Source organism: Eurytemora carolleeae, unplaced genomic scaffold (genome assembly GCF_000591075.1).
Source record: "Eurytemora carolleeae unplaced genomic scaffold, Eaff_2.0 scaffold141, whole genome shotgun sequence".
Lineage (NCBI taxonomy): Eukaryota > Metazoa > Arthropoda > Copepoda > Calanoida > Temoridae > Eurytemora > Eurytemora carolleeae.
The window spans coordinates 299,672-327,639 of NW_019396386.1; the positions used below are offsets into that span (position 1 = coordinate 299,672).

General features: G+C 33.5%; 2 protein-coding genes across 3 annotated transcripts; both read right to left on the reverse strand.

Moving 5' to 3' along the window:
* Positions 1 to 2,042: 2,042 nt before the first annotated feature.
* LOC111702209 (chromatin assembly factor 1 subunit B) lies at positions 2,043 to 20,649 on the reverse strand. The gene is made up of 20 exons (XM_023473823.1): positions 20,533 to 20,649; positions 19,450 to 19,557; positions 18,037 to 18,125; positions 15,593 to 15,670; positions 15,015 to 15,093; positions 13,402 to 13,497; positions 12,069 to 12,094; positions 11,359 to 11,503; positions 10,797 to 10,916; positions 10,350 to 10,438; positions 9,383 to 9,627; positions 8,569 to 8,665; positions 7,630 to 7,677; positions 6,840 to 6,897; positions 5,721 to 5,887; positions 5,377 to 5,456; positions 3,599 to 3,749; positions 3,043 to 3,235; positions 2,706 to 2,790; positions 2,043 to 2,606 (listed from the first exon to the last, which is right to left on the reverse strand). The coding sequence occupies exons 1-20, from the start codon at positions 20,647 to 20,649 to the stop codon at positions 2,527 to 2,529; spliced, it is 2,151 nt and encodes a 716-aa protein (XP_023329591.1). The 3' UTR covers positions 2,043 to 2,526.
* Positions 20,650 to 21,731: 1,082 nt separating this feature from the next.
* Positions 21,732 to 27,963, reverse strand: LOC111702185 (AMMECR1-like protein). Of its 2 annotated transcripts, none has more exons than XM_023473794.1 (10): positions 27,875 to 27,963; positions 27,161 to 27,229; positions 25,177 to 25,233; positions 24,577 to 24,666; positions 24,384 to 24,431; positions 23,885 to 23,984; positions 23,434 to 23,534; positions 23,201 to 23,278; positions 22,796 to 22,851; positions 21,732 to 22,181 (listed from the first exon to the last, which is right to left on the reverse strand). In XM_023473794.1, the coding sequence occupies exons 1-9, from the start codon at positions 27,959 to 27,961 to the stop codon at positions 22,801 to 22,803; spliced, it is 681 nt and encodes a 226-aa protein (XP_023329562.1). In that variant the 5' UTR covers positions 27,962 to 27,963; the 3' UTR covers positions 21,732 to 22,181; positions 22,796 to 22,800. The 2 variants fall into 2 exon arrangements, with proteins under 2 accessions (XP_023329562.1, XP_023329563.1); XM_023473795.1 differs by lacking the exon at positions 27,875 to 27,963 and adding an exon at positions 27,673 to 27,830.
* Between the last annotated feature and the right edge of the window lie 5 nt (positions 27,964 to 27,968).

The following is a 27,968-nucleotide window of genomic DNA, read 5'->3' on the forward strand; positions in this document are numbered from 1 at the left end:
GCCGCCCTATCATATGATTATACATGCTTTGCAGACAGTACTTCATTGGAATAAGAAATATTTGTCTGATTTACAATTACCGCGTATATAATAACCTATTCTGAATATTTCTTTTACAAATGGAGTACCGTCTGCGAAACATGTATAATCATATGGTAGGGCAGGCCGCGTCGGCTCTATCTCCCTTATATTCCATACTCCTTGGGTTGAACTGAAATTGCAGTTGTGTAGAGGAAACTTTAGGATTCATTTCAGACATATAAAACGTTTTGAAGATCTATAATTACTGAGTTTGAGCACAAAGTCGATGTCCAAAATCATCAATTTGGGTGGGTCCATTTTGAGAATTGTTTTTTTTAAAAACTATTAAATCAGTTCAACCACCATACATTACAGGTCACTCTCTTTAAGAGTAAAGTAAAATAACCCTTAAATTTCACAACAAACAAAACAAAAAAGTCTGTTATCTTTATTTATATTATCAAAATACTAATTTCTACTTTTTTCAAAAACTATTTCAACCATTCAAGAAATCTCTTATATTTAAAGGGACTGTGGACGCTATTTCAACCATTAAAGAAATCTCTTATATTTAAAGGGACTGTGGACGCTATTTCAACTGACTCACCATATTGTCCGAGCATAAGCCCGAAAGCTGATCAAGAAGGTATCCATGTTTTATTTTTAATATCTTCAGCATTATTAATCAATAGGGTACGGTAGTATCCAGGGCATGACCCTCTTTTAGAATTACACATAAGTCCCTTTAAGAGAAATTTATATCCCTTCTTCAGTGATTAGGATCCGGATCCGTTGGATTCGTGACAGTTTGGCTTCCTAAATCCAAATCTGCACAAATATTCAGATCCGGATCCAAAAAGCAACACAAAAATACTTTGCTCTAATAACCTGAAATCTGAACTGTTGAAAAACAGAGATAATTAAAAATTTCCTTATCTCTGAATGGTTCATCAAGTCTGAGCAAAAAAAATAAAGAAATACAATAATTCAAAAATTCTTTTGTTTGGAAAATCAGTAAATAATGAAGAAATGTTTATGACCTGGATCCGGATCCTTATTTTTTTAGTGCGGATCCGCATCAAAATTAAATGGATCTAAATGGATGTTGTATAATGTATTATACATTATACAATTACAGTAAATATTAATCCGTGGGTACTGGTTGCCCCTTTTTAACTATGTCGTTTATCAGTGTACTGCACTGTTTACAATCTAATTAACCCAGCTCCATGCACTCAGTTAGAATCTGTTACCCAAACAATTATCAGGTATAAATCATGTTCAAGTGTCAAGAGAACTGTTAGGCTGTATTGTTTTACAAATGAATTGTTCAGATCAGAGGGGTTAGGTATTATATTTTCTTATTATAGATGTAAATTATTCATCTAATATATTCTTTATAGAATTGGTAAATTGGCTGAGACTGATGCACAGCCTTTACTATAGAGGACTCATACATGTACTCTACTTGTACATGCTAATCTCCTCCATCACTAACAACATCAAGATTAATAACTGCAAGTAATATTATCTTCTTTTATAATCTGTGTTGAAATGTTGAAAAGTGTAACATGTCATTTAATTATCATCACATAGCGAAACCAAAGGCACTGATAGTTTGGCAGATCTATTTTTGTTTAACACCCTCATGGTAGTTTATACTGTAACTAGCCTCAGAGAGCGCTTCGCGCCCATCTTCTAAATTAATTGTGAACATGTTCTCTTTGTGTAAATCGTAAAACAAAACAAAAATAATTCGCGGATTTTCACAAAAAATTTCGTGGATTTTCAAAACTTTAAAAATTTAATGAAGATCGAATTTTGATGGAGACAAATATTTAAAATTTCAATCATTCATAAACCTTCCCTGACGTCCCTAGATGTTCCACAAAAAATTTGGCCCCGATCAGTTCAGCCGTTTTGACGTTTATTGGATACAAACAGACAGACAGACAGACAAACAGACAGACAAGCCAAATTTATATATAGATGGACCCTTCTCTTAAAAATTCATTTCCTCATAAATTGCTAATGGATTTTTTATTCATAAAAATAGAAAATACATACTTTAGTTGTACAAAATAGTTCTTGGTTGGGGGGAATAAAATATTGGCACTAAATAAGAAGCTGAAAACATTGTATTCAAACATTTAAACCATTTTTGTTCTGTTCTGTTTGCACGACTAAGCATAATTGTATTAGGTATATTCTATTCAAGTATAAATGCGCTATGAGGGGGTAACGAATAAAGATGCATTGCTATCATTTTTGAAAAAAAATAGTTAAAGTGGAGGGTTTGGTATAATCTCATTATTATCAAAATTAAAAAAAGGGCTTAATATCAACTTTGTCAATTTAAGGGTACATATCAAGAGTGTCGTCAAGTATAAAATTAAAGCGTAGGCCAACAATTGAACATCTTGCATGAGTTCAATATTACACAGATGATTGAAGACTTTGAAGCACACTTTAAGGCATAATGTAGAAAAATCAAGGGATTGATGATTAATGTTTAGATTTAGGTTTAGGACTAGATAGGGTTATCAGTTCAACTCTTCTACCCTTCCCACTGCACTCATTTGATCCTAAACAAATGTGGATATCATTATTTTATTAAAAATAAGTACTATTAGCTGAATACCAACCTTCTGTAGATGTACTTGTACTATTAGCTGAATACCAACCTTCTGTAGGTGTACTTGTACTATTAGCTGGAATAGAAACCAATGGAACTCTTTTCTTTTCAACCACAGGGGCTACAGGAACAGACTAGAAAGTAAACATGTAAAGAACTGTTTGGGAAATTAGTTCATTAAGTTAAAGCATACAAAAGCGAAGAAAAGGATTAATAATTTCAATTCTTCTCCTGTTTAAAATATCAGTAAATTTTAAAGAAATGTTCATTATCTGAAGCCAGATACATTTTTTCCAGTGCAGATCCAAGATCCGGATCCGGATCCGCATAAAAATCAAATGGATCCTTAGCACTTATTTTTCAAAGTTAGATTTAGAAAGTTAAACCTGTTGTGTTTGTGTGTCCTCTAGGACGAGGTTAAGATCTCCAGACTCAGTCTCCATAAGTTCCACACCATCCTCGTCATCATCTAGGCTGTACCTAGCCACGTCCTCCACAGTCTCGGGACGGATCAGCCTCCGGTCAGCTTTAGGACTGCTTAGTGTGATAAACTTCAATCTTTTAGGGTTTGATTTCCCTCTAAAAGAAAAAAGAATATTATTACTTACTAGTTGCAGGGCCCGGCGTTGCCCGTGATATTTTTTGGCCTGTAACACCTCCAGGCTACATTAGTACCCATGAGTGTCGACAAAAAATTTCAGCCAATTCGGTCCAGCCGTTAAACCGGCCAGAGGGAACGTATATATGAATGTCTTGTTTTATTATAAAGATCAATATAAATTTGACTTTTGTTAATATGTTTGTGTTCAAGAATTATAAACCAACAACGGCTGAACCGATCAGACCCAAATATGAAAACAAAAAAATCCCCAAATCTCAGTATTTCAAATGTCAAAAAAAGTACGACATGCAGATAGATCACCAAGAAAAAGAAGTACTCACCCCTCCTTTGTACTCTTAATGTGAACCTGAGAAGGACTCCTAACCTCCTCCTCCTCCTCCTCAACCTTCTTCCGTTCTGGAGTTCCGATAGGAGACTCTTCAGCAGATAGTACAGCAGGTTCAGTTGAAGGTTCAGGTATATACATTTCTCCTAATATCATATCAAATCAATAATTACACTGTCTGTCCTACTTCCACAATACCATTTCGAAGGTTTCTTGTAATTTCAAGTGAACCTCTATATAAAGAGAATGTCCGATTCACCCTGGTAACCTGTAAACCTTTTTTAGAATAAAAATGATGGAGTAATCCCGTTTCCTTCTGCAAATTGATTTAAAAGTGAATTCCGGAATCCGGATATATGCTGCATTGACATGAAAAACATAGATACAAGGTGTGATCAACAAGTTACGCTAATTAAGGTTACTTGTAGAAGCCTCAGCCCTGAATTTATTTAGGTTCACTATATTTAAACCGGATTATTTTTTAGATCAGTTGATGTCAATCAGATCTTTGTAGTAATTATGATGAGCGTTCTCTCTCCCGAAGTATATCAGCTTCGTTCGTCACAGCAAGAAAAAATCTTTAAATGTTTTTGAACTAAATCCAACAAAATCTGTTTAGGACCCTTTAAGAACGATCAATAGAAAAGAGAGATAATGTATTTAGTGTATGAAGGACTTTTGATGAGTTTTCTTGCTTTGATTTACACACGAGATACATATAACACTGACTGACAAACATACTTCTAGAACCCTTGCCTATATGGGTTGAACAATTTTCTATATTTTCGAACATTTTTGGGGTCTTGATGGTCTTTTCCTGCCCGGACATATCATAATCCTTCGAATATTCATATTTCCCTTTTTAACCCCATTAAACTACCATTAAAGTTCATAAAATTGTTTTAAATAGGTTCTGGATCATGTTGAAGGGGGTTGTTTGGGTTTTGCATCGTCTAATAAAAACATTTTAGGGTAATTGAGCCTCCAAAGTATCCTCTTTCTCTGATCAATATTCTAGATATTCCTATGCTTTGACAACGAAGCAAAACCACCTTCAAGAGAACACTCCTTACATTAAAACAGCAAGCTGCTTGATTGTTAACCAGAGAAAGGTTTAAATGGAAACTTATTGATCACAGTGGTATCTTCTTAATTGTTAACCGGAGAAAGGTTTAAATGGAAACTTATTGATCACAGTGGTATCTTCTTAATTGTTAACCAGATAAAGGTTTAAATGGAAACTTATTGATAAACAGTGGTACCTTTTAATTGTTAACCAGATAAAGGTTTAAACGGAAACGATGTGAATCTAACACATCACGCCAAAAATGGAAGGTTTACAGTCTCTTAAAAGACTATTCCAATTGATCTTAAAGATTCCTAATTTTCAACAATGTCGATGTTTGCCAAGTTGCCAAGTTGTCCTGATACTATTACAAATTATGCGATGTAACTATTTTGGAATCTATAAGACTATGAAAACTATTTTGTTTTGGAAAGAGAAATTATAAATGGACCGGAAATGAAATTGGTAGGAGGAAGTGTTGGGAAACGATACTGAAAGAATTAAAGAAAGTTTAGAGTGAAAAGGTGGGAGGTAAGGAGGAGTGAGAAAATGAATGGGTTATATAGAAATAAAGATGGAAAGGGGGGGGGTTGATTGGAAGGAGCGGGGACGAAATGAAGGAGTTGGGAGGGAATGAGATAAGTGAAGAAGGGATGAAGAATGGGATGAGAAGTTAGCATATTCTTGTCAACTAATCTAGTTCTTACCTAGCTCTGTCTCTGTAAATGAAATTATAGAACAGAATCCGTCAGATGAAGAAACCATGAGAATTTTTCCATCTGGAGACCTAGCAATCAATCAATATAAATTAATAATCTATGAATCAATCTTAATCAATTTAAATCAATTAATCAATATCAAAGCGACCCAACAGCTCTGTATAGCTTCTAGGGAACTGATTTAATAAGAAAGGTTCCACTCTAAATCTCTGAAAGCTTTAAATTTCTAACAGGGTCCGGAAATCTTTTTTTGCCGAACCAATTATTTATCCGAAAAAAAATATTTAATCCGTAAAATTATTCCGTGAACAATTAATTAATATAATATTTACCAAGCTAGGTCAGTAAGGCCTGTGTAGTGAATGTTCGAGACTCGACCGATGGGAACAATTTGTTGCGTATCATAAAGCATAACTGCGTTCTGCGTAGCAACTGCGTACACTTGTCTGTAGGGGAGAGAAAACACAGTGGAGTATATTTCCCATGGTTCTAATCCAACCTAAACAGTTGGTAATTGTTCTTACCAAATGTTTCGTGGAACCCGGCCTAGTTTGTGGAAAAATGCAACATCCAATGACTAACGTTGCAATTCAATTTCTATATTATTAAACAGTGCTTACTGCTTAGGATCCGCAACATTTTGGCTTCCTGGATCCGGATCCGGAAAAATATGCGAAAAAAATAAGAAGAAAAATAGGAATGTTCTTCTGGTTAAAAATCTGTAAACTAAGAAATATCAATGACCTGGATCCGGATTTTTTTTCCAGGGCGAATCCAAGATCCGAATCCACATCGAAATGAAATGAATCCGTAGCACGGTTATTAAATATCGAAATATGTAGTTGAAACATCAAAGATTGTTGACACCAGGTAGCAATAATATAAAAATTGTAAAAGAGTTTTAGGCAAGTGATCACTAAGTAACCTTGCAGGATTAATAACCTGTAAGCAAAGCAGTGCTTAGGATCAATTTTATTTTGATGCGGATTCTGGATCCACCCTGTAAAAACATGGATTCTGGATCCGCACTGTAAAAACATGGATTCTGGATCCGCACTGTAAAAACATGGATTCTGGATCCGCACTGTATAAACATGGATTAAGGTCCAGGCCATGAACACTTTCTTAAGATTTACTAAATTTTTAAACAGATGAAAAATGTTCAATTTTAGTTCCGAATCCGGATCCTAACCACTGCCTGTAAGGGCGTGTGATCCAAATAATATTTTTAAGCACGTGACTTTCTCTGCATCACACAAGTTTTCTCGTTAAGGAATAATTAATTTAAAAACAATGGTTGGATGCACAGTGAACACAGTTAACTAATTGTTTTAATAAATTCCTCGTTTGTTCTTCACAAACAAAGACTTTAATGAAAATATGTGTTTAATTAGAATTTGACGAGAATAAATAAGATTGTCCACGTCATGAATTTTCAATAAAAAACATACCGTGCTTTTTAATCCTTTTCTTTTCACTGGACGCAGTTTGTAGAAAACTGGAGAAAACCTAAAATATGGGATTTTTTGTTTTAATTTTTAGTTACAGTAAAATTAGTTTATACTTTAATGGTTTATCTATATGTCTGCTTTTATCCCATAAAAGTCATAATGGCTGACCAAAGTGTTCCCAAGTTTTGTTTGTTTGTTGGGCCTCTTATGACCTCAGGGCAAAATTGTAGCCGGTGAAAACGAAAACATGTATATGGGAAATCCACCTCCAAAAAAACCCCGGAAAATGGGTGAACTTTCATAGCTTTTAAAAGCTAATAATCGTTGTAAATAAGTAATTTAACTTAATAAAACAAATAAATCAGTACCGACATAAATACTGACACTGACACAAGTACTGGCATAAATAAATAAATCAATCAATCAATCTATAATACAAAAGGCTGGACCAAACTGGCGATTTTTTCAAATTTAAGTTTTTAGTGTTTTAGAATTCTACGCGGCAAAGCTGGGCACTTCAGCTGATTTAATTAGTTTAATTAGTTTAATTAGTTTAATTGGTTTAATTGGTGTGATTATGTTTATATATCACGGGTGTGATAATTTAAAACATCTCTTTTCCGACTTCATTGGCCGTTCAGGCTGAATAGCCAGTTATCGAGCTTGTTTTTGAAAATGTTCAGGTTTCCAGCACTTTTGATTTCATATGGAATATCATTCCATATAATATTCCATATAGTTAACATTTAACAAACAAAAAATATGATACAAAAATAAATGATGTACCAACCTGACAGCTATCGTATATTTGTCTCTGGAAGGAAGACATATGGCAGGTCTAAATAAAAAAGAAGTTATTTTTCCATTTTATACGCAGTTTCGTATCATGTTATTCAAGGTCATGTTCTGGATTTTGTCAGGAACTGTAATCGTAATTTCAAGGGAACCTTACATTGTCAGATTCAAAACGGTTTTAACCTTTTATATGTTATTGTATGAATGAGTTGTTCTTGTTTGTTGAGCTGAAATTGTTTATTTTAAATTGTGGTTTTTCTATGAAAGCGACTTGCGCAATGCGCATTTATGCTTGAGAGAAAATGGAAAGAATTAAGGACTTGTTAGAAAAAAATGCCGAGCTTGTTGTCCTCATTGTTATTCAGATTGAGCTTAAAGGGCACAATTGTGAATCGGATGTTTTAAATGGCGGTTCATTTGAATTTACGTCTTTAGTTCCTTTAAGAAATAAGCTGAAGAAAGCTAACAAAAACGACTAGGCTAGTTGATTTTTTTCTTTTTACATAAAAGTTATTCCATCAATTCAAGATGCTTCTCTTCAAAATACGAAACGTTAAGCATTTCAAAATTTCCTTTTGATTTTTCTTCGAGCTTACAACAACAAAAGGTTAGGTTAGGCATTTCTTAAAAAATCATTTCCCCCATCTTCCCTCTGTTAAAAATATCTTTTACCCCAGATGCCATAAAGGTATATTTGGGCGGAGCGCAATTAAAATCAGGGTTATATCCACTGAAGAAGAAAAATTGATTTTTAGGGGATTTTAAATCAATTCTTGAGTAAAAACTACGAAGGAAAAGGACACTTGCTTTTTGATTTTTGCATCCCCCCCCCCCCAGATCTTCAATAATAATTTTGTCCCAGCTCCTCCGACGGGGTGGGGGGTGTAAACACCTCGGCAATATTGTTCACATTTGACAGTTTTCAGCACTTTACCTGTTAAGATCTATTCTAGTGAAAACATATGTACAATGTGTTATTTTAGCTTCAGTATCAGTCTCCATTACTCCACTAGGCACAACAAGCAGTTCACCTGCATAACGTAGTGTACATAAAACCAGGGAGGTTTTTTCTTAAAAAATCATTCCTCCCTATGTTGAAAATCATTTTCACCCATCCAAGTTGGGGAAATATTTTTAAGGTTTTCTTCGCTCAATTGGGGAAAATTAGTGATTTTTTTGGTGGGAATTAAATATACTTAAAGTAAAAAATATTATTAAGATTAAAAAAAAACTTGCCTTTTGATGTTCAATTTTTCATTTTTTCCTTTGATATAAAAATCATATTCGGGGTGGGGAGATTTACTGTATAATTTTTAACAATCTACAACCCTGCATACATCAGCTACTTCAACTTCTCAAATGTGCAATTTCCCAAAGGTTAGGTTAGGCTTTCCGCGGCGCCTCAGATTGCAATTGGTCCAAACGCAGCAGCTAGGGTTCCCAAGCGCTGCGACTAGAACATGATAGGGGCCCAAGCGCTGCGGCTAGGAAATTGCACATTTTGGAAGTTTTCACTTGAGAAATACCCTTGGGAAGTTGCGCTTGGAAAAAGGCCTTTAGGAGAGTACCTTACAGCTGTTTAAGCATGACCCTAACCACAGTTCAAAGTTATGTGTATTCGAAATTAACTCTTTATTGAGGGAGAAAATTTTTACTTCATATTAAAAAAGTTGCACTATTTTTTAAAAAATTTGTTGCCAAACCAAAACTGTTCATTTCTGGAGTCTTTGTTTTGAAATGGATCTTACCATCGTTACTCCAGCTCAGGCGACGGAAGAACCCTTTAAACGTGTCATCATGGAAGAGTCTGACATTCTTCTCCGTATTCTCAATCTTCTCCTCCTTTTCTTCAATCTTCTCAACGTCAAGCGGTCCTTCTTCACTTGTTTCCGTCTTCTTCTTCTTCTTTTTCTTCTCCAAGTCCAGGTTTAAAAAAGCCTTGTATGTTTCTCCAATCCGTTTTCTACTTGTCGAGTTATAGAATCGGCATCGTCTACAAATTATCAATCAATCAATCAATCAATCAATCAATCATCTTCTTCAAAAGTAAACTGTCGAGAAAATAACTAGATATTTAATCATTATTTAAACTTAATAAATTAATGATGCAGGCATGAGGTATTTAGCTAAGACATGAGCAATAAAACACGCTTTAAACAAGACTGATTTAGGAAAATATTCGTGTTTTTAATATAAAAGATGGGTTACTAGATTGGTTTTAACACGGACTCCCCCCCCCCAAATCTCTATCCGCACTAGAAAATAAAAAGATCCGGATCCAGGTCATGAACATTTCTTTAAGATTTACTGAATTTTTTAAGTTTTAACAAAGCAGAAATGTTCATTTATTTTTCTTCTTTCGCTTATTTTACTAAAACTTTATTAACCATTCAGAGATCAGGAAATTTTTTAAAATCTCTCTTTTCAAAAGTTCAGATTTTGAGATTGAGAGTAAAAATGTTTTTGGTTGATATTATTCCTATTGGATCCGGGGATCCGCATATTTTTGAGGATACGGATCCAGGAAGCAAAAATTTTGCGGATCCAACGGATCTGGATCCGGATCCTTAGCACTGCTTGAAATGAGCTTCAGACAGTTAATAATTTTTTTTATGTTTTTTATTGTTAAAAGCACAAACGCAGAGAATAATTTTAATTTATAAATACAAATGCATTTCTAAAGTTTTTTTTTCTTAAAATGCTTTTTATTAGTACCTGTCGCTGGATAAAGTTGCCATGATATTATGTTTAGGATTCCAGGATACACCTTGAACAAAACCCTGGGAGTCGGAAAGATGGCCAACCTTAAAAATAAATCTCAAATCACCCTATATTAGAAGAATGGGGTGTTCTATTCAAATCGGTACCCTTGAAAGCTTCGTCTTCTCACGAAAGCGTTAGATAAAATGTAATCCTTTCAGTCGTCTTGTGGATTTCTACTTACACTTGATTTCAAGCATTTGATTAAAAATAAAAATTTCCCAAAAATCCATAGTAATTAAAAACTTTTGTTCAGATACAAATTTCTATTATCTTGCTTCTTACCACGTCAAACGAGTCAGTTTATTTGTTAATTACTATTTTTAACTTTTAAAACACTTCCTAATTAAAGAGCCAATATTTGTGTTATACAATCCTTTGTTTATCTTCCTGAAACGTTACCTTTGCTTGTTTATGAACGTTACTAATGATTGCGGTGTTGTCCACAGACCCACTGAGAAGGAACTGACTGCAGGGAGACCAGGACAGATCATAGACATCGTCCAGGTGGAACCTCAGCATCTAACACAACAGCTATTTTACTCGAAATATTTGGTCATTTTTCTTGAAAAAAATAAAACAAGAAATAAAAGGAGGATCCGGGGACGGAATTCATTGAATTTGAGGAGTCGCTGAACTGCCTTTCAACGATTCAAATCCTTCCTGACTTAGAAACGGTGGTTCAAATTAGAACCGGCAGTAGGTAGTTCAGATATATAGCTCAAATTCATTAAATTCGTTCTGATCAAAATTAAAATGTTATGGATCCCGAGCACTAGTATACATATCCAACATATTTCATACTAGACTGGGAACCCAGCTTTGCCTTGAAACAGTTTTTTTATAAGAAGCAACCTTTTCAGCTAATAAATGTTAAACCCGTAGTAAAACTCGGTTAAAGAGTTCCTGAGATATGATCGGACATACAAACAAATAAACCGAGATTACTACTTTATATGCTAACCTTATAGACGACCCAGTTCTCCTTGTTCTCCTGGGAGTCCTCGTCAAACAGAGTTGGGGCATCTGATGAACCCTGCTTCAGCTGCCATAATATAATCACACTTTCATCATCACCAGACGCCAGTATATCTCCATCAGGACTCCATCTTTAAACAGGGACATCTTTTCATATCATCCTTCATCAATATTTTCATATCATCCTTCAATAATATTTTTGCAGGATTATTTAGTTTCTTTAAAATCATCCCTCTTTAAGGTTGATTACGGGGAGCGCAATTATTTTTTTAAGACGGGATTTTCTGAATAAGAGTATACCTAACAATATTTACTGCTTTCTTATATCATTCTTGTATACCTGACAATATTTACTGCTTTCTTATATCATTCTGGTATACCTGACAATATTTACTGCTTTCTTATATTATTCTTATATACCTGACAATATTTACTGCTTTCTTATATCATTCGTGTATTCCTGACAATATTTACTACTTTCTATATTATTCTTGTATACCTGACAATATTTACTGCTTTCTTATATCATTCTTGTATACCTGACAATATTTACTGCTTTCTTATATCATTCTTGTATACCTAACAATATTTACTGCTTTCTTATATCATTCTTGTATACCTGACAATATTTACTGCTTTCTTATATTATTCTGGTATACCTGACAATATTTACTTTCTTATATTATTCTGGTATACCTGACAATATTTACTGCTTTCTGATACTATTCTAGTATACCTGACAAAATTTACTGCTTTCTTATATCATTCGTGTATTCCTGACAATATTTACTACTTTCTTATATTATTCTTGTATACCTGACAATATCTACTGCTTTCTGATATTATTCTGGTATGCCTGTCAATATTTACTGCTTTCTGATTTCATTCGTATACCTGACAATATTTTCTGCTTTCTTATATTATTCTTGTATACCTGACAATATTTACTGCTTTCTCATATCATTCTTGTATACCTGACAATATCTACTGCTTTCTGATATTATTCTGGTGTCCCTGTCAATATTTACTGCTTTCTGATACTATTCTTGTATACCTGACAATATTTACTGCTTTCTGATATTATTCTGGTATACCTGACAATATTAACTGCTTTCTTATATTATTCTGGTATACCTGACAATATTTACTGCCTTCTCATATCATTATTGTATACCTGACAATATCTACTGCTTTCTGATATTATTCTGGTATGCCTGTCAATATTTACTGCTTTCTGATATCATTCGTATACCTGACAATATTTACTGCTTTCTTATATTATTCTTGTATACCTGACAATATTTACTGCTTTCTGATATTATTCTGGTATGCCTGTCAATATTTACTGCTTTCTGATACTATTCTTGTATAACTGACAATATTTACTGCTTTCTGATATTATTCTGGTATGCCTGTCAATATTTACTGCTTTCTGATATCATTCTTGTATACCTGACAATATTTACTATATTCCAATTTTTTGGCTCCACGCCTAATTTGTTTCATAAAACAGAGAATGTGTGGACTGTGGATAAATTGTATCTTCTCGCAGTAATCTAAAATTTTCTTAGCTTAGCGCAGAAACTGCCATTCAGAGTCGTTTTAGATGAAATAACAAGTTTTATGATACGGCAAAATTAATAAGGGTTGTAAATAAATATGTAGTGTGCGATAATAAATTGAACTTTCAAGTATATCTGTGAAATCAGGACTGAATTTCTCCAAATCTTAAATGTGGATTTTCTCAGGATTCTCTGGGTAACGGATTTCGATTTTTTACATTTTAAACACAGGTTGACCCTCTCTCTATTCTCTAGCATAGAATTAATTTCATGTCTGAGCACAAACTTCATGTCTTGAAAGAGTAAAGCCTCACTGTGCAGTGTGCATGGTTAAACATTTTCAATTTGGAGGTCATTATGGGTCGTTAACGGTCAAAAGGATCAGGTGGTGCCCGGTTTATCATATTTTCAATGCTCAGTGAAAGGAAGGGGGGGGGGGACAAAGGTGTCCCAAAAATGTCTCTTACCTTTCCATCCTCCCCCTCTGTAACCGAGAATATGACAACATGTGTATCTGATCCAGCAGTTGCTAATCTAAGCGGATCCCCATCCTTCCGAGTCAACTAAATAACACAGATAATTTGTATATTTTTTTCAACATTTTTTCTTATCATTTCGATCAATTCATTATCATTATTTTTGATGTAAAAAAATGACATGAAAACCAAAGTTTATTTTGGGCGGAGTGGGGTGCAACTTATACCACTCAGCTGGTTTATGAATTGGTTAATTTGAAAATTGTCGATTTTTAAAAATTTTAACAGAAATATCAGCAATTTTTTGTTTTACAATGACGAAGAAAAAATGACTGCTTGAAAAGCAACATTCAAATTGTTGGTAAGAGAGGGGCGGTGCTCTGAAAGCCTTGCATAATAAATTCTACCTGAAAATCAAGGGAAAGAACAGGATCTCTGTTATGATATGATATTTCAGGAATAACACACTTCATCCTTTTCTGCTGATCAAAACATCACTAAAAAAATATTTCTGTTTCTAATGCTTATTTTTTGGAAGTTCAGTAATATAACTATGTTGGGAATAAAAAGATTTTAACTACAGCTTTAAGGATTTAGTTCATCTTTTATAATCAATCGCATAATATTTTATGGGCTGAGAATAAAAAGAATCGTATATTTTTGTTAATATTTGGATCATATTTTTCTGCGGAACTGGATCCTAAGCACTGGTAAATAGAATAAGCAATAATAATAATTAAAATCATGGCTGTCAACCCTTTAACAGGAAGACCAAATAACCTCTTCACTTACCAGTCTAAACTACCCACAGAAACACTTCTCCACAAGGAAATTTGATCTGAAAAATTTATGTAAATGTTTAACAATAAATTGAGTCGAGATCATCGAAATAGTAAAAGTTCACAAGATGTAAATAGACTAAATATGTTTTGTGGATTTTCTTGGGTTTGATCTCCGAGATTTCCATTCTTCAGCAGTCACTGGGTGAAGAAGTCATCAGATAAATTTTCTCTTTCCTGAAAAACCAAGATTTAGATTTAATTATCACACCATGTTTACAAGAATATAATTGACCAACGACTACATTTTCGTTTAAACATAAATAGAGCTTAAAGGGACAGTCTAACTAATTTCAAGGTCGCCTTCTTGTTAATAATTACATGTCCGATTAATAGTGGTAACCTTTAAACCTGCGTGACCAAAAATGATTGAGATACCCTTGTTTTGCTGAAAGTTGATAGTTTTCGATTGTAGTAAAAACTGACTTACGGATTTAATTAGCATAGAAAATACAGGAAACGGACAGATAGTCTCCAATTCTAGAGAGAAAAATAAGGATATTTACTTCATATTACTCAGATATTGATTGTTATTCATCGGACAAACAACTCCTTAAATGTAGAATCACTAAAGCAAGGATGACAAAATAAACTCATTTATCCAAAGAAAACAAATATTCCTGAAGAATATGTGCTGGTAAGTTCGGCAAAACTAAAACAGAAAATAGGGTAAGCCTTTGTCCCCGAAGGATCTAGATAAATTATACAAGGCCATATTTAGGTCGGCCTAGTAGGCAGTCATGCTTTATTTATGACAAACCATACCTTAATCCTCTCCAGTTGTTCTGTAAACATCTTGGGTTCGCACTGGTAAACATGGCAGATCAATTTAAACACATCAGACCTAGATCAAAACAAATAAATTTATAATAATTCAGCGGTTTCTCTTTAGCCTCTTCCTCCCCCCAAGATGCAGAGAAGAAAAGAAAAATAATTGATTCATCAATAAACTTTTTTCAAATTTTTTTTTATTTAAAACAGCGCCGCTTGGTCCTGGGGGCCGTTCTAAAAATATTTAATTGACAGATCCATTGGAATGATTCAATCAACCTATTTTTGTTCCGGCTCCTGTGGGATGAATGGCTAGGAAAATAGAAAATATGTGAAATAAATGTTTGTTAATAATGCTCAAATAGAGTTTCATTGGTCTCAATGTATTTCAATCGTAGTCCTTCAATTTTAAATACCATCTTCACAGCTTTTTATCCATCATAGTTGTGTAAACTTGATTGTTAAAATAATATGATTTAAGAAAAAAGTAATAATTTGACTCCTTAGCTTGGCGTACAAACATTTCTATCCAAAAATAAATATATTTTTCTTATTTTATAGAATGATCTTACTGTTTAACTTCTTTCTCAGCCCGTTCTCCCCAGGAATACTCGTACACCTCAACTTCATCCGGACTCGGCACCTTGTCCCTAATTGGAAATAATCATTTTTTAAAGCTAAAATAAGAATATCCTGTTTAAATATTCATTCTTATTCAAACAAAGGTTTAAGGTTACCTATGTTAACTTTGAGTGAAACTTTTGTTCGTTAAAGGGACTGTACAGTGTAGACCCCTTAAATACAGATTTGTATGTTCGTTAAAGGGACTGTACAGTGTAGACCCCTTAAATACAGATTTGTATGTTCGTTTGACAACGGTACCCTTTAACATCTGAGTCACAAAAATTCAGATATCGGCGCTTATCTAATCAAAAAAGTGTTGAATTCTGCGAATTTCCTCCATGTCTCTGAAGCCTAAATGCGGACGTTTCTTTTAATAGAAACCAAAATGGGAAATAACCAATTTTTCGGTATACAAATAAGGATATCTTATACATTATTGTTGATAAGACATGCCCCTCTATAAATCAAGGTTCACTTGAAATTAGGCCTGAAATCCCTTTAATCCTGTGATTAGTGAGACCAAACAGTTTGTTTCCTTCTCAACAGTTCAATTAGACGGTAGATAGTAGATACCTCAGAGACAAGTAACGTGCACAAAATTTATCGCGCTAAACTCCATTAATAAGATTGGTATGTGGATAATGAGCTCTCCAAAGGTTAGGTTAGGNTCCCCCCCCGGCCATGTAATGTCCGATTTAAATGGTACCCATAAAAACCTATTTCTTTAAACTATCGTTTTTTTTAAGGCAGATAGGTAAAGTTTTTAATCGTATTCTTTTTTATAGCCTACTAAAGAACAAAAAAGCTGCCATGTTAAGAAAAAAGCTGCTATGTTAAAATAAACTTACTTTATCGTTATTCATTAAAATGAGACCAAGGATGAGAAAAATCAATCCTATGTGAGCATACTCTTTTTCCGTCCAGTATAGCAACTAAATTAACAACAGAATTATTTTTCTCCAGATGGACCTCTGATCTGATGATCACATTTTTGGTCCTAATCATTTCGCATTTTTACTTTGAGTAAACTCAAAATTTGAAAAAAAAAACTCTTTCAGAAACCAAATATTTGAAAAGAACTATTCATTAGATCAAATTTTCATGAATTAAAAAATTAAGTATAGGCTAGATAACTATTCTTTTATAAATACTTTACTTATAAATAATATACTTTTTCTCCATACCTGATTATTTTCAGGAAGTTGATTTGTTAAAATAAACTGAGAGGTTTTGGCCAATTCTGCAACCTAAATAATAATTTATTATTTACCCTTTTCTTCAGGGAATCAAGGTATTGTTAAAGGGGAAAAATATTAAAAAAGAAGAGAAATTAAAGGACGAAACCAGAGGCGCAACTGGGGGAGGGGCGAAACCCCTGAAACTTTTGTTCGTTAAAGGGACTGTACAGTGTAGACCCCTTAAATACAGATTTGTATGTTCGATTGACAACGGTACCCTTTAACATCTGAGTCACAAAAATTCAGATATCGGCGCTTATCTAATCAAAAAAGTGTTGAATTCTGCGAATTTCCTCCATGTCTCTGAAGCCTAAATGCGGACGTTTCTTTTAATAGAAACCAAAATGGGAAATAACCAATTTTTCGGTATACAAATAAGGATATCTTATACATTATTGTTGATAAGACATGCCCCTCTATAAATCAAGGTTCACTTGAAATTAGGCCTGAAATCCCTTTAATCCTGTGATTAGTGAGACCAAACAGTTTGTTTCCTTCTCAACAGTTCAATTAGACGGTAGATAGTAGATACCTCAGAGACAAGTAACGTGCACAAAATTTATCGCGCTAAACTCCATTAATAAGATTGGTATGTGGATAATGAGCTCTATCGCTGAAGATAATGAAAGGCTTAAACCTCTTAAATCTCTATACACAAAGTAGTAATCTGCTTGTTTGTAAGTCCGATCATAGATCATGAACCCCTTGACCAATTTGCCTCAAAATTCGAACCAATGGAATGCTCTGTGCCTGGTTTAAAAAATTTGAAGTTGAGTGGGTTGGCTTTTAAAGCGTAAGTTCAGTTTCCACGAACAGCTGGGTTCCCAAGCTAGTCTGGTATATTATTTAAACAGACTCTGACTGGTAACATGGCTGAATTTTAGCTTGAGAGAAATATCTTAACCTAAAAATTTGTAATATTGAAAAAATATGTTACCGTTTCAACACCTAAAGCAATAAACAACTTTACAGAGGTGTAATATTTATCATGAATTACCAGCCCCCCCCTAATACCCCGGGGGTAGTGAATTTTTTTTTGTGATTTGGAGGGAAAATGAAAAATTGACTAATAGGCAGCTTTTTTCATTCTTTTTGATACTTTTTACACAAAAAAATAATTTATTTCGAGAAAATATGCACCCCTGCAATTTTACCTTTTAAGATAATGTTGTTTTCCTACCAGAACATCGTTGATAAACTTCTTTACGTCTCCATCATAGAGTTCTAATACCTCGCTGTCCACCTACGATGTATCTAATATATCTGTACAACATTATGTAGCTTGCAGGGCGCTTACCGCCCCTCTTTACAGTTATAATATTTGCCTTTTAAGTGATGACTGATGATCTTGCTTTTTCGTAAAATCACAAAATAATCGACAATTTGTGCAACATTATCTTCTTTAAGATTTAAAAATGAAAAAATTTGACTTTTCAAGCCCTGACGCTTCAGAATTCAGACCACGGAAGGAGAGTTCCATTTTTACAATTTTACTAAATCGTCCATAATTGCATCTTATGTAAATAGTTAATGTACATTGTACATTGTATAACAACAGAAATTAAATATATTTACCGTTGCTGTTTTATTACTACGTAGAGTTTTTTCTTCTTCAAAAAGTCCTAAACTTTTTAGAAATTTAAATAACTCCTCATCGTTCACCTGAACACAAACAAATGAGTAAATATAATTATAATTATAATTTTTTTTTATCTTTCTCAATTCTCAAGGCTATTGTAAACATTTAATGTAAACATATGTCCTGCAGGGTCAGACAAAACTAGGGGAAACCAGCAGAAGTTCCGAACTGTATGTAGTTAATTTATAGAGTACATAGTGTACAAATTTACTAAAATCATACTGATCTAACCCGGACTAAATGAGCGCAGTAGTTGACAATTTTACATGTTTTAAGCAAGACACAGACGAGAGCCTGCTCCTAAATCTTTTTTCAGATGGTGCTAATTTTACCATTTTTTAATTTAAAGGAAAAAAAATCATAAATTTCTCTGGCTTACATGTAAGAAGTATGTGGTAGAGAATTGATTTTTAAAACATTATTATTGTTTTTAAGTGACATGGAATTAGATACAGCCTACAGGAGTATAAGATATCTAGATCCCCTCTACCCCCCCACCTGCTTCCCCATCTATTACATGAAAAATAGTGTTGTGACATTTGACAGCAATCAAATTCTTAGGCTAAATATTTTTTAAATTAAAACGAATCCTACATCAGTGATATAGAAGTTTGGAACTGAAGAGGAGGGGGGGGGGGGGGGGCGTTCTGGAAATCCTATGCTGATTGCTTGGAGGACTGTTTAGTGTTTAGTACAAGTAAAAATATTTTGTAATTATAAACCAGGAACGTCGCTTTTTTCTTCCTTAATACGTATTTAATGCTACTGGTATATTTCTTAAAATGTTTTGGCACTTAATTAACTAAAGACACGTTTAAAAGCAAGATTAAAAACCCTGTAGCGACATTAACAGTTTATAGAGAAGTAAAGACGACGAGACTTAGCTGTCTATTTCTATTCCCTCCCCTTGTATACTATATGAATATACCTCAATTCCAAAAGTCATTTGAAGATGCAGCATGGCTTTATCAATCACATGATCCTGTAATCTTTTTTCTTTCTTCCCAAGATCACAGTGCTTTATCAGTTCACTCCGCTGAAAACGCAAATTTTAAGTTAATAAAAAAGTCCACAGAATATGTAAATAAATAGTACGTTTTTTTTCAACATTTAGATCTTCTGGTCTGTCCCAAAAATCTGATTCCAGTCCTCTCCACCTCTATCATTTTTGAACATGCGATTTTAAGTACTATAGATCATGAAATTATATTTTTTCTTTAGTAAATTTCAGGAAAAGGTTTGATTAAGACAATTTCTGGGCCGAGCGCTGCAACTGCAACTGCAAATTTAAAAAGAGGGGGGGGGGGTGTTAAACAAAATGTAGTAGAAATCTACCTATTCAATTTTTCCTTATGAGATTATAGGCTAGAGGGCCGGGCGGCCACATGGCCAATTATATCCTTATGTTACATATATGGATTTGGTTTTTATACATTGGCTGAAATTTTGCAAGCAGCAGATCATACAAATCGAGAACAGTTTGGGATCGGAGGTCAATGACCTACATTATAGACTTCCATCAACTTTGAAAAATTTGGAAACAACCAATTTGACCAAACCGACTCATTTATTTCAGCATGACCAGACAAAAATCGTTCTCTATGAAATTACCGAACTATTTTTGATATATGTAAGTTTTCATTTATCGACTTAGAAGCTTAATCTTTCCTTTCTTGATTCAAAATAAGATATATTCGTCGATTTGGACGACAGACGAACTTAAATTTAAAAATGCCAGTACTGTTACCTAAAGCTAAGGTAATAAGCTAGACAAAACTGGAAAAATGAAGTCTCTAAGTTACATAATGTAAACTAACAACGTAAAGGAACTTTTGAGCTTGAAGGGGACTAAACTCCATATCAAATGACTACCTTTTATTCTCGACTGATGTTTACGTTCAAAATACTAAATGGAAATCAAGAATAGAATAGCTGTAGATACTATATTTTATATAATCTCGTACACCCCTCTCAAGATCTCTCTAAGTTTCTATTTCCATATTATTATCACCTTTATCACAGTTTTCTTCTGATCTGCAACCAGAAGGAAAAACACAGCATCAGAAATCATCTTTTGTTCATCATCCTCAGTGATACCAAAACTTCGAAGCAAAGTTTTCTGCGACATTGTCAATTCTGAGAAAAAATTAGTAGCAGAAAAATTAAAAACAAATAAATATCAGGTAGCCGCAAAAGTCTTGCCGTTACGCGCCAAAATAGTCCGATCCGTATCAACTGATTTGTGCGGGGGGTGAATACTGTAGATTGAAATTTGTGGAGAATCTGATTTATAGATAGGTTTTCAAATTTCGACTTACAATATTGACATTAACTTCAAACTTTTATTAAAAAATAACGTAAATGGTGGTAATATGAATTATAAAAATCACGGGGTTAACCCTGTGTGAACTACCGCCGTTTAAACACTGTTAATTTGAACTATAATTTGTAGCCGCAGCGCTCGGTTTCTAGCCTCAGCGCTCATGCCAGAAGTAGTCATAGCCTAAACTAACCCTAATTAATGCACACTTTTGAACTACTTCCTGGTTTATATGAATTATTTTTGTGTTCATTAAAGAAAAATTTTGTTTTTGAACTTTATATTTCATTTGAACTACTATTTTGTCCATTTGAACTATCATGTGTTCATTTGAAATATTTCTTTGTAAAATTACATATGACAACTTCATGAATTAACATAAATTAAAAAACTGAATTTACAGAAAAATAGTTCAAATGAACATGTAATGTGTTGATTTGAACTACGATGACGTCATGTTAGTAGTTCAAATGACGAGTACAATATAATTCAAAAGAAGGGGATCAAACTGTGATAGTTCAAACAGATATCCATCTATAAAATTCGAGAGGAATGAGATAATGGAATATTAGTTTTATCAAAAAGGTCTATTATACAATATCTGTTTCAACTTAACTACTGCCGTGAGAATTCCACAAAACTGTGGCATAGGAAGACGACTTAAAGACTTAAATTATGACTAAAATAGTCCAGTGGTTATGTACATAGCAAATTTAAGTAAGGTTGACAGATCCCTGTATTAACTTGGATAAAGTGACTCCATAAAATACTGTATCTTTTTATTACATCAAATACACAGAAGTATTATACTATAATATCGAATTTTCATTAACATTTTTCTGATTCTATAGTTCATTTAAGCTGCCTCTACAAACTAATCGATTTTGGAATGGAGATTAGAAATAGTTTATTTTTTTAATTTCTACAAGAACATTTAAACTACCAGTAGGAGCGCTCCTTTAAAAGGTGTTAGCGATGGTCCCACCCGCCCCCCACCGGGGAGCATTTATGAATTGGTCTAGAGGGGGCTTAACATTTTCTTTCCTGTCCAGGAGGGGCTCAGCACCTCTTGGAGCCTAAAAAATCTGGAAATCCTAGATTTTACTGTTCCGAGGGGGGGATCAGTCCCCATTGCCCCCTCATTTCCTGAAGAAAACGGAAATTTACAGGGTAAAACTGGAAATGGCCAAAATTACACGATTTTAAACAAAATCATTCAAAAATTAAAACTCCTCATAAATTAACCAATTTTTCGCCTTCAACACATCCAACAGTTGAATTTGAAGAATGTGACATTTCCTCCCTTACACCGCTTCACCAGTGTATACTTGAGCCTCAAACTAAAATATATGGTCTTAGTTTAACAATCGATAAACCCTGTAAGGGTAAAATTGAAATTAATAATGTGCAGTACCCTGATTCGGTTTTTTTGAACTTTAAAGGTGTTTGACTTATAAAAGATACCGTACCACCTAATACTTGTGAACAATTCAATACAGGGTTCTGAAAATAATTGCTTTAATTAAAATTTTTAAATTTCTAATCCATAAGAAAAAATATACAGTAAAAGGAACCAATAAAATTAAAAGTTTACTCGCACCTATATTCTTAATAACAAATTTGGCATTAAGAAAAACAACTTTAAATTTAAAATTTTTTTGGAAGGGCTTTTAAAAATCCAAAAACCTTAGAAGATATTTATAACCGAACCAAGTTTTGTCCATAATTAAAGTATTGCAGAACAATCAGACAATTGTAAGAATAAGTAAGAATTGTATGTAAACTGAATAAGTAAAGAACTGATTTTTTTATGGTGTTTAATTTCATTTTAAATAAACCCTATTTTCTAAATTTGTACTGTAAACATCATACAAGGAAGAAAACTAAATTAGTTCTTAGTTTTTTATGAAATAAAATTAATTATAGTAATTGTTATTATCATTATTTTAGATACCTTGTTCAAGATGCAAGTTCTTCCTGGAATCTTGAACTGTAGTTTGCGAGATAATCCTTATGATAAATTATTACTTAGAAAACTAGAGGTAAAAAATTAATTTCACTATCTGCCAGGACTTTGTAAGTCCATCAACATGTCAATTCGTCAACCAACAAACCAACCAACCAACCAACCAACCAACCAACCAACCAACCAACCAATCAATCAATCAATCAATTAATCAATATGCAATCAATATGCAATCAATTAACCAATACTCCATCAACGAATCAATATTCAATCAATTAATCAACAACGAATAAACCAACCAGCATATCATTCAATCTATCTAACCATCAATCAATCAATTAAGACAATCCAGCTATAAATCAACAAACAAGATGTTGATCTTAAAATCTTCACCTCATAAGATACTGATATATTCTCACACTGGTATCTAGTTAGCTGAATTTGGTTTCTCAGCTCCTTAGTTATATTTTCCTAGGAAATAAGGCAAATTACAGGGTTTCAATTGAGAGTAATATTTCACTTTCACTGTACATTCATAATTCATAATCATAAATTGAATACATATATTATTCATTTAAAACTAAAATCTATTATTTATCATATTAATTGATATCAAATTAATTCACCTTGTATCCAGCTTTCTCGATTAAGCTATCAACAGTTTGTTTCTGATCCCAGCCCTGTTCAAGTGCTACTTTAGGAAGATATGTAGCTGTATACTCAATTCCTTCCAAATAAAACATTCTTTTTAACAAGATTTTATTTATATAAAATCTTCATTCTTGTAAAATGTTCAATTTTTTTAAAATTTTCTAAAAGAGCATTTTATTTTTCGTAGGTATGCTCTTAAAAGGGCAAATTGGCCTTTAATTGTTTGTAGGGAGAGGGGGGGGGGCAAGGAAGAAAAGTTGGACAGTAAATTTTCCCCACAAAATTATTTCCACAGTTCAAAATAAAACAACCATTAAAAATGCGAAAAAAAGGGGATAGGGGAATCATTGTAATAAAAAAATAAACCAAAACTGTTTCTTTTTCTTTTATCTTAAGTACAAATTTTCTTTATTGAATTTTCTTTACCTTTTATATTTTTGAATTCTATTCGGATCCCATGAACCCCCACCTCCCAATCCCTGTAATCTGTACCCTTCTCAAAGTGACACAGGATAGACAGGGTTACCTGAAGCATATTGACCAAATAGTGATTGGACAGTCACTGTAAAAAAAAATAAAATTAGGCGTTTGGACAACTTTGATAATATTATTTAATATTTTAAAGTGATGAAGGGAAAAAAATTCCTGGGATCAATAAAGCTCAAGAAACTCAAGAACCATTTTATGGGTATAAAATGACATCAGTAAAATGAAACTTTTTGTTAAAATTTAGAGTTTTAATCTTTAAATATAACCATAATTTTTAATTCAACAAAAATTTTGTATTATTATTATTTCCTTCATAGTTTTTCAGATTTATCTTTTTTAAAACCTTTTTTTCATTAATTTGTTCATGTTTTTTTAACATGTTATCTTTCTTACTGTAAAAAAAATTTGTAGTATAGTGCAAATAAGATTAAAAAACCTGTAAGTGGGGTAAATCTTCTTTAGATATAGGTGGGAACCTAGAATCCTAAATATAAAATTATTTTTTCGCTTAACTTAAAAATTATCAAAAATATGGATATTAACAAGACTTAATAATGTAAGAAAATGTAGTTTTGAGGATGCATGCGGACGCATACATCGCAGTTTAATATATGTCTTAATGTAATAACCTCCGTGGCTGAGCAAACAGCATACTCCCTGAGCCCTGGCTCAAGTTCTAATTCAGAAAATGTTCCAACACATCCTCTCAGCTTTCTCCTCTAACAATTAATAAAAATGAGGAATATTATATATTTGCTAGAATGATTAAAATGATTTTTTAAGTTTCAAAACCAACCACTGTGTTCAACTAACAATCTATCTAATAAAGCAAGACATTTGTAAATATATAGCCAGCCAAACGGCTGGACCGAATGGGCTGAAAATTTATAGAGTGAACCCAGGGGTATCCAGGGGGTAACATAGGCTATAAAAAATAATTTTCTTTAAATTTTTATTCTACTGGCATTTTCGGGCACTTCAGCTAGTCTTTTATAAATCTTTACCCCTAAAGTTTACACTGAAGTAAAATCTTACCAAAGGGAAGTAACTAATATGAAATGTTAGATCAAAATATGTTTATTGTTAATAACACAATTGTGGAAGTGAAGTAAGAAAGATTGGTATTAAGTTTAAGAATCATTATAAAAAAAACACAACACAAAAATATTTAAAGAAATGTATCATTTATTTCCCTTTTGGAAAGAAATAACAGAGATAAAGATGATTACCTTCCCAATTTTCCAAGTCACGAACAATGGATATTTTTCTTCACATGTGAAAGGGACCTATAGAGCAATACTATTATTATTAGTTAAATTCTATACATGCAAGGATGATTGAGAAAATCTGAAGGGAAATGAAAGAAATGAGGAGTTAAAGGGAGTGTTCGCGAAAAATGAAAGGGGGTATAGGCTTAATGAGATAAAAAAGCGCTTTTGATCGCCACTATAAAGCTTACTTCCATCTGTTGCGTTTATAAAGAGAAAATTGTTAAAGACGTCTCATACCGAAAGATTTGTTTGATATAAATTTAATTTTTTTACGGTCTAAGTCGTATGTTCCAACTTCCTCAATTTGTATGGGCGCTACGCTCTTCGGTATGAGACGTCTTTATCAATTTTCTCCTTATAGACGCAACAGATAGAAGTAAGATTAGTAGCGATCAAAAGCGCTTTTTTATCGCATTTAGCCTATACCCCCTTTCATTTTTCGCGAACACTCCCTTTAAGAGCAAAGGGGATCAATAGAGATGAATAGAGCTGAGAACTTTTGTGTTGGATACTCATAATTGCCCAATATCCACAGTGGACACATTTAAATTGACGCTTAATCTCTTCATTTCTGTTATACATTCAGGGTTCAATTAAACTACGGATAATGAATAATGATTAAATAAATCTGCAAATTAATTAATCGAGATCAGGCATTGATCTCGTTATCCACATATACAAGAGTTCCCAGCTTAGGACATGATTGAGGGTTCAGAGATAAAGGAAGTAGGGTGATGAGAAAGGCTAAATAATATTCATCATGAAAGGGGGTTAGGGGGAAGGGGTGTACAGAAGGAAAAAGGAAGAGAAGAAGGGAAGGAAAAGAGGGAATAAATGTGATTGTATAGGGCAGTGTGTTACAGGCTAAAAGCAGTAAGGAATGAACCGAATATAGGAATAAAAAATGTTAAAGACAAGTGGTAAATGAGGGTAGCAAGATGAGGCAAAGGTGGAATGGGGGAGAAAGATGATGCAAAGTTGCAATGAGGGAAGATTGAGGTGAGGCAAAGGTACAATGATCATGAAGAAATATGAGGCTTTAAGTTTTAATGGGGGAAGATTAAGATAAGGCAAAGATGCAAGGAGGAAGTAATATGATAAGTAAGATAAGGCCAAGGTGCAATGAAGGAAGAAAGATGAGGAAAAGGTGCAATGAAGGAAGAAAAATGAGGAAAAGGTGCAATGAGGGAAGTAATATGAGGCAAAGGTGCAATGAGGGAAGTAAGATGAGGCAAAGGTGCAATGAAGGAAGAAAGATGAGGAAAAGGTGCAATGAAGGAAGAAAGATGAGGAAAAGGTGCAATGAGGGAAGTAAGATGAGGCTAACTTGCTATGAGGGAAGTTTAAGATGAGGAAATGGTGCGATGAGGGAAGTAAGATAAGGCAATGGTGCAATGAGGGAAGATTAAGATGAGGCAATGGTGCAATGAGGGAAGATTAAGATGAGGCAAAGATATAATTGGAGAAGATTAAGATGAGGCCAAGTTACAATGAGGGAAGATTAAGATGAGGCAATGGTGCAATGAGGGATGATTAAGATGAGGCAAAGATATAATTGGAGAAGATTGAGATGAGGCCAAGTTACAATGAGGGAAGATTAAGATGAGGCAATGGTACAATGAGGGAAGATTAAGATAAGGCAATGGTGCAATGAGGGAAGATTAAGATTAGGCAATGGTGCAATGAGGGAAGTAAGATGAGGCAAAGGTGCAATGAGGGAAGAAAGAAGAGGCGAAGGTGTCATAAAGAAAGAAAGTGGAGGCAAAGGTGTCATGAAGAAAGAAAGATGAGGCTGCAAAAGCGGGATGATCCGAGAAGAAAGATGAGGCAAAGGTTATATTAAGGGAGAAAGATGAGGCAAAGGTGCAATGATCGGTAAGAAATATGAGGCAATGAAGATGAGAGAGAAAAGATAAGTGGAGTAAATGAATATTTGCTAAACCTGAATTGGATCCTGAATATTGTGCAGATGAGAAAAGAGAACATCAAAGCAGAAGTAGCACATTTCAGCCTAGAAAGTTAAAAAGAAAAAAAATGACAGCATTTTAGAATCTTAACAATTTTAACATAAATTTGAGTTAATTTCAAGGAACCCCCTTTTAATAGATCTTGACATGGCCCAAGGTTATAATGCAAGGAAAGTTATTTCAGAGGTAATTGCATCTTTTGTACTGCAGTGTACTGTCTCCTTGGGCGGTAATGTAAACACAAGATGGTTGTCGAAGCCTGACATGGGATCCATCATTCAAATAAAAAATTAATGAAATATTTTGGTCAGGAAACTAATATGTGAATTATCAAAATTATCAAAATTTAGTAGGCTTTTAACCTCCTCGGATACCAAACGAACACTAATTTGCATCTATTCTTGCTTACATATTCCGCCCTGAGAGAACTGTGTCGATGTGTACGCAGAATACGCAATTCTTCAATTAACTTTCCTTGCACTATAACCTTGACATGGCCGAATTTGATTCTTTCTTGATCAGACAAATTGAGTAAAGCATATGGCTGGTGTAGAGCTGGTATCTTGAGAACCAAACATTATCGGCCTTAAAAAGAAGGGACACTTGAGATACGTCTCTTTTGTATTGCAGCGTAGAAACTTTGGGATTCATAAAACCATTTTATTTTAAAAATATTAATACAATTTTACCTTCGCAATTGTACATTGTGTCCTTCTATCATAATTACCATTATTTACGAGATTTAAAATCCGCCTCCTTAAATTTACAAAATACATATTCTAC

What these genes read in the sequence shown, in the direction of transcription:
- LOC111702209 (XM_023473823.1), bottom strand. Translation starts at nt 20,649, where the DNA reads ATGTCGCAGAAAACTTTGCTTCGAAGTTTTGGTATCACTGAGGATGAT. An exon ending in AAACAACATTATCTTAAAAG is followed by an intron (nt 15,671 to 18,036) that starts GTAAAATTGCAG and finishes ATTTCCAATTAG; the next exon opens with GGACAAGGTGCCGAGTCCGG. An exon ending in CCTGAGCTGGAGTAACGATG is followed by an intron (nt 8,666 to 9,382) that starts GTAAGATCCATT and finishes TACGTTATGCAG; the next exon opens with GTGAACTGCTTGTTGTGCCT.
- LOC111702185 (XM_023473794.1), bottom strand. Translation starts at nt 27,961, where the DNA reads ATGTATTTTGTAAATTTAAGGAGGCGGATTTTAAATCTCGTAAATAAT. An exon ending in CACAATGTACAATTGCGAAG is followed by an intron (nt 27,230 to 27,874) that starts GTAAAATTGTAT and finishes TTAACTTTCTAG; the next exon opens with GCTGAAATGTGCTACTTCTG. An exon ending in TGACTTGGAAAATTGGGAAG is followed by an intron (nt 24,667 to 25,176) that starts GTAATCATCTTT and finishes ATTAATTGTTAG; the next exon opens with AGGAGAAAGCTGAGAGGATG.